Raw genomic sequence first — 11,552 nt, 5'->3', positions numbered from 1 at the left:
ACAGAGAACAGTAGAACATCACAACCTTTTACTGACCAGAAGATCAACATGCTTCTCAGTTCCCCTTCCTAGATTAACAATCCAAACTCCTACAGTCTTTCTGCATAAACGTCTTGTTAGGTGATGAGACAGGTGTTCTATCTTTTTTAGAACATGATACCCATAGTACTTGCGCAGAGGAGGACATTACTTCCTGTATCTTGCCACAGTATTCCTGCTAATACACTGCTGAAAGTCCCATCCTGGTTAGTTTGCGATCCACTCCAGACCTCTATTTGAATGTACAATGTGACTGTCAAGGGCCACAGGAAATACATGCACGATAATCACTAGAGAGCTCTGTAATTCAAAAAGCTTGAGCCGTCTTTAAGCCAACAGATATATTCCAGTCCTCTTTCTCTTATTTCCCATTACTCTAATACAGCTCTGCTATCATGAAAGCATGCTTTATCTGCTAAAAATATCTTTCAAAGCAAATCTTCATCACGTAAATGACCAAAAACTACTTGCTTATTCAATGAGAAAGTTTGTATACATCTGCCAAACCGGAATGAACATGCATCATTTAATCTGAAAAAAACGCATCTCAAATTTTTGTGTTGCGCAATCCTTCATTTTCCATAAACTCTGTGAGAAATCATGCAATGATGAACATTCAAAAAAAACTATAGTGCCAGAAAACTTCTAAGGCATACGATTCACCAATGAAACACAGAACATAATGCTGCTGGGCAGTTTTTGCCATACAGCTACTTACGTACTCTTCCCTTGCATTTAAGATGTCAAAGAACCATTCTGAAGAAGAACCTGAAATGGTATAACAGTGGATCCAGAAAGGTTTTTTTTTTTTTTTCATTAAGTGGGATGAGATGGGGAGGAAGTATGTATTCTTTCTATTTCCACCGTCTTTACCTTTCTTCTTGGAAAAACAACAAACAGGAACCAGCTTTTCCACTCAGACCACCATCAGTTCAATTGTAATACGGATTAGAGGTAGGACCATGTGAACTAGCCACATAAAGCATCTCAAAAGTAAGACTGGATGGATTAGGCTCTATAAACTGGACGTATCTGAATCCAAGTTACACTTTTTTGATCAATAATAATTGTTTACTGTCCAAAGAAGCCTGAAATGTTGTTAGATATATTACCCTTCCAATAACGCTTTACTTGCTATCACTTTCTAACCAACATAAGAAGATGCTTTATTTTAATAAGTATAGGTATCCGAAAGGAAATTAATACTGAGGGGTTTGTTCTATTCCTATGAATTTGAAACCCTGAAGGAAAGAAACCCGAATCTGCAAATGTGTTCTACATTTCACATTTGTTCTTCCACATTTTGAAACGAGAAAGGTTGTGGGGTTTTGGAAGCTATGTTCTTTTTCCGGGCACTTCGGTATTACTTGTCAGATTAGGTCTGCAGTGTTACAAAATGGGTTATCGTTTCTATCATCTGTCCTGTTGTTCTTATATTTTATTCCTCCTGGAAAACAGGTGCATCTTCTGCCCAGCATGTCATGCATTCTTCTCTTGGGAGAGTGGGTGGTTCTCACAAAAACAAAAACTATTAAGCTCTATAGGAGAGGAAAAAATCCAGCAGAAAAAAAATCCAGCACAATTTAATGCTGCACTCTGCTAAAATAATCTCCTTTCTTCTCCTGACACTTCTGTCAAGTCTGTGACAACGTGCATTCTCCCCCAAGTTACAACAATAGTATTTCCTAAACCTGGCTAAACGTTGTAGAAAGGAAGGCAACTTTTAACCCTCCAGTATTCAGCTCATCAGATCTTTTTTATTGATTATTTAATACCAGACTTGAAACAAAGAACTCAAAATCTGTGGCAGCTAATTTTAGTTCCCCTGCAATCGTCATGGCCTCAAAAGAAGGTTTAGCAACATGGAAAAACCTACACACAAAGGGATCTCGTGATACAGGAGGAGGACTAGTTATGTATCCAAAAATCAGATACAATCAAAATGAAGAAAGACATACTCATCTTTGTACAAGCTGGCATTTCATCTGTAGAAGACATCTGTCACTTAGGTATGGCATTACCCTCAGCACAAGAGGGAGAGCGTTACCAAGTGCTGTAGAGCAAGTTTGAAGCTCATAGAAAGATAGGTCAGAAAAGGACAGGGACTTCAAGGGGACTTGTCCTTTCATTGACACCACTTCTTTGAACAATCTGCAGAATTCAGGCTCTCAAAAGGTTTCCTAGACCAGTGCAAAAACCACAACCAGTGCTTCCACCAAAAATTGTTTCATGCCATCTTCAGCTGGGGGAGGGCAACCAAAACCTGCATGTTAAATCTGAATGCTGTACTGTCATGTGTTTTCTCCACAAGTAATTCTTCATCTTCAAAGCAGCACTTGATTCCTTCTTGGGAGAAAAACATTTTTAAAAACTGTGGCAATTAGACTATAGTGGACAGATAAGTGTTGGCCTTTCCTCTTTGCTACAGGGCAACCAGCAGATTTGAGACATCCTCAACAGTCACCAAAGAACAGATTTTTAAGAGAGCTCAAGTGTCTCACTCAGGCATCACTAAGCCTTTGCACTGGCTAATCAACAGAAAGAAAGTAAAAAAAAAAAAAAGAGGCTCCAACTACCTCAATTCTGTAACATTTTCTTTAGGACCGACCTTGAAGTCAATACCTCAGGAAACCCTTTTCAACTCCGAGGTTTATATACCACTGTCCTAAGAGCTGCAGCTCTCTGAGACCCCTCACTTCCACCTTTTGCTCTCACCATCACCACTCTCTTTGTATTCCCACCCACGTGCAGAATTCATTAGCCACTTGCCTTCCATCACAGCACTTCAATAAAATGAGTGAATTTTCCAAAGGATTCAACACATAAGAGCTTTTGTGGGGGAAAACCAAACATTTAGCTTTTCAGTTTCTTTGGAGCTGTGGCCTTCGGCAGTTCTTGGTAAGACTTTTTAAAGGAAATAAAAGGAAAAGAAAAAAAAAATAAAGAAGAGAAATGTTTCTTACTTCCCCCTTCTCTTGCTGTCTTGCAGCCCATGGGATCAGAGCGGATGGAGATGCGCAAGCGGCAGATGTCTACGACCCAGGAGACCCCAGGCGCTGCACAGGCTCAGCACAGCACAGGAAATCGCGGGTCCAACGCCTGCTGCTTTTGTTGGTGCTGTTGCTGCAGCTGCTCATGGTAACCCCGCTCCTTCAAGCCTCTGGGGAACAGAATATTGGGGAGGGAGAGGGGAAAGGGGTAACAGCCAGTGCATAGGAAACAAACCAGTTGAGTAGTTATGAGAGTCTGGGACTAAGAGAGATGACTGTGCTCTACTACTAGACATAACCTTCTACTCCACTTCACACTCTTTTTTTTCTTTTCCCTGCCATTGAAATAACAGATTTAAAAAAAAAATAATCTGTACAGTATCTCTGTTGTACTTTTGTTGTCAGTACTGTGTAATGGAAGGTCTGTTTCGTGCAGGACTGGTTCTCCTCAGCCTTGAGCTTCACCAGAGCTTCCACTAAAAACTGAAAGCGATACCAGAATATGTAACAGCTTTAGATTTAGGACTGGGTATTAAGAAGGAGCACAGGCTGTGTTAAATGGAATTAGGAGAAGGCAAAAAAATGTGTAGGTCAGAAAATGAATAACCAGGTGCCCAGCACTGTTCTTTTGTTTCAAAAGCAACTGGATCTGTCACCATTAATTAGTGTTGGCAACTCATGTCACCTGCAATTCATATGAAGTTAACCCTTGGGATCAGAGACTTTAAACATTGTTGGTATCTGCTGAAGATGAGGAGTTAAGCAGAACATAATTCAGAAGAACTCCCATTACAAGGTGTTAAGGAGGAAAATTTATCAGGGAAGCAAAGCAAAAGAGGAAAAGGAATCACTTGATTCCTTAAATTAATGATGTGTTCACCTTCTTTCTCTTACCAGCTCCTCCAGATCCAAGTGATTTCATTCAAAATTGAAGTAAAGCTTCCCACACTCAAAAGACCTGTATCTGTTTGGGGCCAAGTGTTAATTAATGGGCAAGACCAGAACTTGCACTGAAATAAAGTCTTAAACGGGCATAGGAGTTCAACCAAAACACTGACAGAAAGTTGAGTGCTTATTATAGCACTATCCACCACATAAACACTTCAGAGCAAGCAGACCCTTCGCTGAGGTGAAGGGAAGAAGTTGTGAATAACCTGACATGTAGCAGAGTCTAGGAATCTATTCCACCATTATTTTTTTCCAACAGCAGCTGGTAGCAAACCCTTTGGAGAACACCTTTAGAAGGCAAGGGAAGAGCAGGCCGATGGTTCCTCTGCTGTTGGTACTCAGCTCATCAGAAGCTGAGATACCCAATTCTGCCTCTCTGATGCAAATAGTGAGTATTTTGCAAGGACAAGAGGCTACTTGGAATTTTTTTTTTTTTTTTTTTTTTTTTTTTTTTGCAAGATGCCAAGTACTCTGGCTCTGATCCTACCAAGCTTTTCAGCAGGTGCTCAGAGGTAAACTAAGGTAGAGTTTAAAGAGACGGCAAGTACTGTGCCTGCAGAGGATCAGAGTTTGCTCCCTTGCAGAACGGCATCTATGTTAAAGCATCCCATACAAATACCAACGTCACCTGAACAGTTGTCCAGTGCAATTGCAAACGGCTCAGTCCAGAGCTGCATTGCACAGACGTGCCTTTCCATAAAAGGAAAAAATAAGGCACATTCACCTACTAAGTCAGAGTACATAAAATCTGCATTATCTTTTAAATTGTTGATAAAGTGCTTTTTTTTTTTTACCGTTTTACCTGATGTTTTCCAGGATGCTCATTTTCTGTGCACCTCACTACTCCAACAGTTCCAAGAAAGCAATTTACTCAATAAGGTGTGTGAAAGTAGCCAAATTTCATGGTGCTTAAAATTCCTATTTGCATTTCAGAATCATCTGGGAAAACCAGTACAGGCTCCAAAACAGAGCAGCTTATTTTAGCTTTAAAATAATTTCTGATTTTTTTGAGAGCAATTGTTTTCTAGTAGCAAGAAATGCAAAACAAACCACAATTAAGCTATTTATATTCCCTATTCACAGAGCCTTTCCTCAAAATAGCTCGAGTACTTTGAACAGAAAAATTATGAATAGGAATAAAAATAACAGTCTACATGAGTCATGCAGCTGAGCTGCTGAACATCCAATATTCAGCATGCTCTTAATAGTAGATTTAGAATGAAGAAACAGTGAAATGAGTCTCTCAGCTGGATGCTCAGAGCCTGTGTTCATTCCTACAGCCAGAACTCAAGGCTCCAGCCTGTTACTCCTCCAGATCCTGAGAAGATGCAGTGTTGCACTAGTCTCTTCATTTACCTGTACATTTCCAGGGAAAGAGCTTTCCCACGAGTCATTTTTGAGGCACGTCATGTTCTCTTAAGGAAGCTTTTGTTATTTCTTTTGTCTTTCTCCCTTTTAGTGCACTATCCTCTGAAGATGTAATCCTTTCTGTTGGATCTGTTGGTTCCCCTCAATCCAGTAATAACTCTGACAGCCGTATCACTTCTTGTCTGTGTGAGAGGAGTACATAACGTATCACTTTTCATATTAAAAAAAAGGCCAGAATCACTGGTAAAAAGGGTAGTAAAGGATTGAGACCTATACACCCCAAAAGAATAGAGAACTAACATTAACTGCTTACTTTTTTGGGTTTGTGGGGTTTTTTTTCGGAAAAGGTGAATTGAAATAGTTCATTTGTTTGAATGTATGGTTCATACGTTGCAGAAAAAAAAAAATTATATGTGTTTGCAATATCTGCCCTCTGTCTTAACAGTAGGAAAGCTTCCCTACTGCTTCAGTGCATGGACTGCCTTGGCAAAGGGAAAAGCAGGTCTCTGCAGATTACGGACTAACAGTAGAGAAAGCAAAAGAAGGAGATAACCAGTAAACAGTGAGGCTGCAAATAAGCCAAAGCCATGAGTTTAGAAGGCAGAAAGGACAGAAAAATCAACTGGTTTAACAAAAAGCCTCACTAGGGATCAATGAGATTCTTACAGATTAAGGCAACAAAACAGTTACAACATTAGCATTAAAGAAAGGTAAGACACAAATGAAGAAATTATGTTTGGTATTTTCCTAGAAGTTTTAACAAAAATAACCGTATTGCTTTATTTCAGCTAGAGGACCCATTTCATACAAATTACAGGTTATAATTCATGGGACCTTTTCTCCTTGACAAATTTGAAGCCGCTTTACCGATGATATGAACGTATGTGTGTGTGCGCACATGCGTTTCTCACTAAACTATGATAGCCTGTGAACTGGAACGTAGTCTCCATTCCCTAAAAAGAAATATGTGTATTCTCAAATCCAGTCTCAAATGAAAAAGAATCATCTGCACCTACAAAATTAATTTTTTAAAAATAGAGTTATTTAAACTAACATCTGACCAAAGCAGCAGGAGTCGACAGCTACCCTTCCATGGGACGTGAAAAACTCTCTCTCAGTGATCATTAGCGATTGCAGCAAACATTTATCTTTTTTTGTAATTCTACAAACAAGTTAATACTTGTTTTCAGTCAGACATACTGAAAATGATATTCAGCCATGGTATATCTGCTCTTTGTGCTCCAGGCCTCACGTTTTGAAGCATATACTATCACTTTCTTGAAGTTGCAATCACTTACCACGCAATCTGGCTATATCTACATCTGAACTCTGAAAGATGCTTATACTTCCAACATCACATAGAGACGTGTCTAGCTTGCTTAAAACTTGTGCTCCAGCTTCTGAACTCTGGCTTTCTTGTAACATGGTATCACCATTCTAAACCAGAGTCTTGACTCTCATCAGGCCCTATGGATATGAAAAGTATCGAAGGAGAAAAAAAAAAAAAAAAACAAAAAAAAACCACAAACCACACAACAAAACCAAACACCAAAACAACCAACCGTGAAATCTAACTCACATAAAACCAGTGCATCAAGTCTAACTTAAGTAAAAACATTGCATTGAGCATACACAGTATAATAAGCCTCAATGGAGAACAGATTTCATATGTGATAAAGGGTACTCCCATATATGCAGGCAATTGGACTCGATGGTGCTTACGGGTCCCTTCCAACTTGAGATCTTCTACAAATCTCTGACCCCTGAATAGAAAGGTTATGTGATACAACATTGAACGGCACTGAGCTACATTAAAGTTTGCCAGGTTTATACAACTGTAAAATTCACGTCAGAGTATCACTAAGGGCAATGTGGCTATTGTTAGCTTCTGTCCTTTTAGATGATCTTTTTTTAAATATCGGAGGAAAAGCATCTGGTGTACGTTCAGCCTTTTCCTTTATAAAGTTGACTAAAATTTTGTTTGCTACCTTGCAGTCTTACTGTTAGAAATCAAGACGAAGAGAGAGCAAGGAGAACATCGCACGAACTCCAAACAGAGGGTATTCCAAACTGCGAGGAAAGGTACAGTCTTTATAAGTGTTCTGTCAAGCTAAAAGGAAACAAACCCAGCAAACCGTACTAAATAAAGTGAATTACCTGAAATATGCAAATAACTATTATTATTTATTTGTAATTTATGCTGAATTTGCAGTCACCTGTCTCTTACATCCTAAGGGAGCAAAGGTCTGATCTATAATCTTTTACATTATTTATATGCACCCTGTAAGCACATCCCCACTTCCATAACACGGCAGATCAAAACCAGCATTGTAACCACAGTCTCCCTTTTTTCTGAAATAATTTTTAAATACATCCTGTTCCCACCCAGCACCTATGTGATGAAGCTAACTGGCAGTGCTCGGCCATACAAAAATAGTAAATATAAAGAGGAGCTCAGATCCTCCCAAGAGTCAGGCTCCTCTTCAGAATTGCTTGAACAGGTAGCAGCACCTGTAAAGCACTAACAGACAGCAGGGTGCCTTTTATGGGGTTTGAATCATTGCTTCTTTCTACATATTTTCATTCAATTTTTAAGAAGATTCAACAAGGACTATTGGGTATAGGAAAAAAAATGCTTAGCTGTTGCAAAGGGACTTTGTTGCAATTACTCTGAGCACTAAACTGCAATTTCTGCATCAAAGTGGAAGCAGTAATCTGCATTTGAGGTTTTGATAAGCACACTTTCAAAAAGCATCTCATAAATATGTTTACTAGAGTTTGCACTTGGGTAGTTCTGGTGAGGAATTAAGAGCCCCATGAACCTTGCGATTTTGTTCCATCGTGATGCCAGATGCCTCCTGCCAGCTGCAAACAGCTTCAGTAACAATCATTCATTTCTCTCTTCTTGTCCTCTCCTTCCTCCTCAAGCCCTGCTCCTACTCTTGAAGAAGTAAATGCCTGGGCTCAATCATTTGACAAGTTGATGCTTACTCCAGCTGGCAGAAATGCTTTTCGTGAATTTCTACGAACAGAATTCAGTGAGGAAAACATGCTTTTCTGGATGGCCTGCGAGGAACTAAAACAAGAATCCAACAAAAGTGTCATTGAAGAAAAAGCAAGACTAATTTATGAAGATTATATTTCTATCCTTTCTCCAAAGGAGGTATATTACTTTCCCCACTACATTTTTTGATGCTGCTTTGCACAGTTATTTCTAACATGTGTTTAAAGCTACAAAAATACTCAGGGAGAACTCCCCCCCCCACCCCCCAGCATTCCACTGCCATCAAGTAGAGATTTAGGGGAAAAAGGCAGACCCATCACTGAGGTGAGATGGTCAAAACTACTTTCACTGGCTGTAAGAGCCAGTGCTACCCTGTGCTACCCTGGCATGCTGATGTGAAGTCTTTAGTTTGAGGCAGAAATACCCAGATGATCGCTTCATCCTCGCTAAACTTGTATTTTATTTGCTGGACAAATCAGTTTCTTTTTTCTTTGCACTGGGCAAGGGGGTGTGCGCGTCTCTCCCAAAGCACAGTAACCACAAATAAAGCGTTATTTGCAAAGCACAAATTGCTCAAAGAGCAGCTGCCAAAACACCGCATAGAACAAACACACCGACTTCCTGGAAATTTTCAAAACTACTTGTCACTTCACTGTTAACAAATATGTCGAGTTTTGAAGACACCCCAGTTCAGTTTGAACATAATCCTACCAAGTAGGATGAAATTTTAAACCTTCCAATGTCCTTGCAAAACGCAAACTTAGTTGTTTGTAGTGCAGGCTGTACTTACGTACTTTTAAAATGCTGTTTAAATCTAATCAGTCTATTCCAGTAATACTGACATCCTTCTACAGACACTACAGCCTTGCAGAAAACAATGAAAACATTAATTATATGCTGTATGGAACCATTATATAGCCGTACCTGTGGTTCGCATCAATTCAGCCTGCTTTTTAACAGGAATTTGATTAAGCAAGAGCTTCCCAGGTTACAGTTTCCGTCTGCGTCATATTGCTTACTCCAAATTCAGTCCCCTTCCAACAGCACTAACTCCCAAGGAAATGAACCGTCACAAAAAATTAAAAGTCCTCTCTACTACAGAGGAGGAAGTTGGTCTGGAGATAATCCGCCAGTCTCTCAGGTTTCAGTCATAACAAGATTGCAGGCCGCCTTGTTCAAAGTACGGTCACCTCAGTGAGAAAATTTCCCCGTCCGTACTCAAGAGATTACGTCTTCCAAATTTCAACACAGTAATTTTTTTTACGTACGTATATTTAGCAGTTTTTTCACACTCTTGAAGGACACCAGTTGAAACTGTTAAAAAAGACTGCTTTTTCAACCAATAAAACAAACCTAAAACCCCACACGTACTATTCACCACTATTATTTACGTGACTTTCTGTTTTAATATGCAGGTCAGTCTGGACTCCAGAGTAAGAGAAGTTATTAACCGAAATATGCTGGAACCCTCACAACACACCTTCGATGACGCACAGCTTCAAATTTATACCTTAATGCACAGAGACTCCTACCCACGGTTTATGAACTCTGCTATTTATAAGGACTTGCTTCGGTCCTTGTCTGAAAAATCCATTGAAGCATAGAATTTTTTCTTAAATGTATTTATTTTGAAGCAAAAGGAACTCTGGGCTACACCAATCCACAGGGAACTAAGAATTAATCAGATATTTACCTGATAATAACTCAGGCAAGTTCTACTACAGACTGAATGATTTAAACCCGCACAAGGCTCTGACACAATCAGCCAACTACAGTTTCTGATTAAATTCAGTGTTACTTTGCAAAAGAGAATGAAGAGAATGAAAATGTTGTCGTTCAAAAAAAAGCAGTATTTTTTCAAATGCAGCACGCAACTCAGATGCAAACCTGTTACAACCTATGGCCGAGGTACAAACGCCAACTGAGCACGAAAACTACATTTTAAAGTGGAGTGTTAGAATTTTCTTGAAAACCAAACCAGTTGTCCCATCCACACTGTGACCAAAGCAAAACCAGTACTGTCAGTATCTGGAGTTACACTAGACAAAGTTTCACATATTGTACGAATTGTACCTGGCACAGGCATACCACTTGTCTTGGTATATTTAATGGATATAATACAGTACGCTAATGGAAATCAGTATGGCAATCAAGTTTATGAAAGCTAATGGTTGAAATAATGCTGCCTATAAAAATCTTTTGCTGAAGAATTGTTATTTTACTACTAGAGTCTGCTGAAAGCATTTTTAAGTTCATATTGTTGATGTTTATAAAGTTAAATTATTTACTTAAGAGGAAGAAGAGTCTGGGCATTTAAATTCTGAAATAAAGCACAAGAGTTCTCACATGTTCTTCTCTTCCCTTGGTAGGTAGATGTAAAAAACATTTCAATATTTGCTCCTGAGAGGATAGCAGTATCAACCATCTTGGGTTTGTACATATTAAATTCTCCTGTTACCTCTTGTAAGGTTTCTATTACAGACATTCATACATTTAACTAACAAAAGGAGGAAGCTGGAACTATTCTGTTCTGATATAGCACTATTTCAGACTGTCCAAAAAGCAACAGCTCCATCTGCTAATCATCAACGTTCACTTACAGTATCCCCAAAACGTTACATTTGATTTCTGATCATATATCAAAATCAGTAATCACAGGAAGCACTAGGAAGAAAGTAAATTGAATCCGTGTAATCTACTTGTGGATCTGTTATTCTAACAGCTTCTTTATTTTAAATTGCAAAATTCACTACAATTCCACTATATTAAACTTTGGAGTTTATAATGGACTTCCATTAAATTGTATTTTTTCCCTACACATTTATTTAAATGAACCAAATGGCACATATAGGTAGGAACAGGACAGATGGGGAACAGGAAAAAAAAAAAAGATATCCCTAGAAGGGAAGAACCAGACAGGCATGGTTCAGTGACATTTACTGTAGCCCTTCTAAAACCTACTCTTTGCCTAGTTCCAGCACTACGAAAAACACAAAATGGGGACTTTCTCTGAAAAAGGAAACGGGAATAACAAGGCTGAATTTAGGAGATCAATTTAATTGTTTCCTCAATGCATTTGGCAAGAGACGTATTCTCCCCTTACTCCATTCCCATTATTAAACAAAAAATTATGAGATCTGTCATTACACAGCACCACAGGAGAAGACCCGATACGCAGTAAGTTAACAATAGCTATGGACCAG

At 39.0% G+C, this 11,552-nt stretch overlaps 1 protein-coding gene across 1 annotated transcript; it reads left to right on the top strand.

Moving 5' to 3' along the window:
• The first annotated feature begins 3,007 nt into the window (after window positions 1–3,007).
• RGS20 (regulator of G protein signaling 20) lies at window positions 3,008–9,953 on the top strand. The gene is made up of 4 exons (XM_054190294.1): window positions 3,008–3,177; window positions 7,341–7,427; window positions 8,274–8,508; window positions 9,765–9,953. The coding sequence occupies exons 1-4, from the start codon at window positions 3,032–3,034 to the stop codon at window positions 9,951–9,953; spliced, it is 657 nt and encodes a 218-aa protein (XP_054046269.1). The 5' UTR covers window positions 3,008–3,031.
• Window positions 9,954–11,552: the final 1,599 nt, after the last annotated feature.

The sequence above is a fragment of the Rissa tridactyla genome, chromosome 2, assembly GCF_028500815.1.
Source record: "Rissa tridactyla isolate bRisTri1 chromosome 2, bRisTri1.patW.cur.20221130, whole genome shotgun sequence".
In the NCBI taxonomy this organism is placed as follows: domain Eukaryota; kingdom Metazoa; phylum Chordata; class Aves; order Charadriiformes; family Laridae; genus Rissa; species Rissa tridactyla.
The sequence above is the reverse complement of the archived record's forward strand: the minus strand, read 5'-3'. Positions and strand labels throughout refer to the sequence as shown.

What these genes read in the sequence shown, in the direction of transcription:
- RGS20 (XM_054190294.1), top strand. Translation starts at nt 3,032, where the DNA reads ATGGGATCAGAGCGGATGGAGATGCGCAAGCGGCAGATGTCTACGACC. An exon ending in TGTTGCTGCAGCTGCTCATG is followed by an intron (nt 3,178 to 7,340) that starts GTAACCCCGCTC and finishes GCTACCTTGCAG; the next exon opens with TCTTACTGTTAGAAATCAAG. An exon ending in CTATCCTTTCTCCAAAGGAG is followed by an intron (nt 8,509 to 9,764) that starts GTATATTACTTT and finishes TTTAATATGCAG; the next exon opens with GTCAGTCTGGACTCCAGAGT.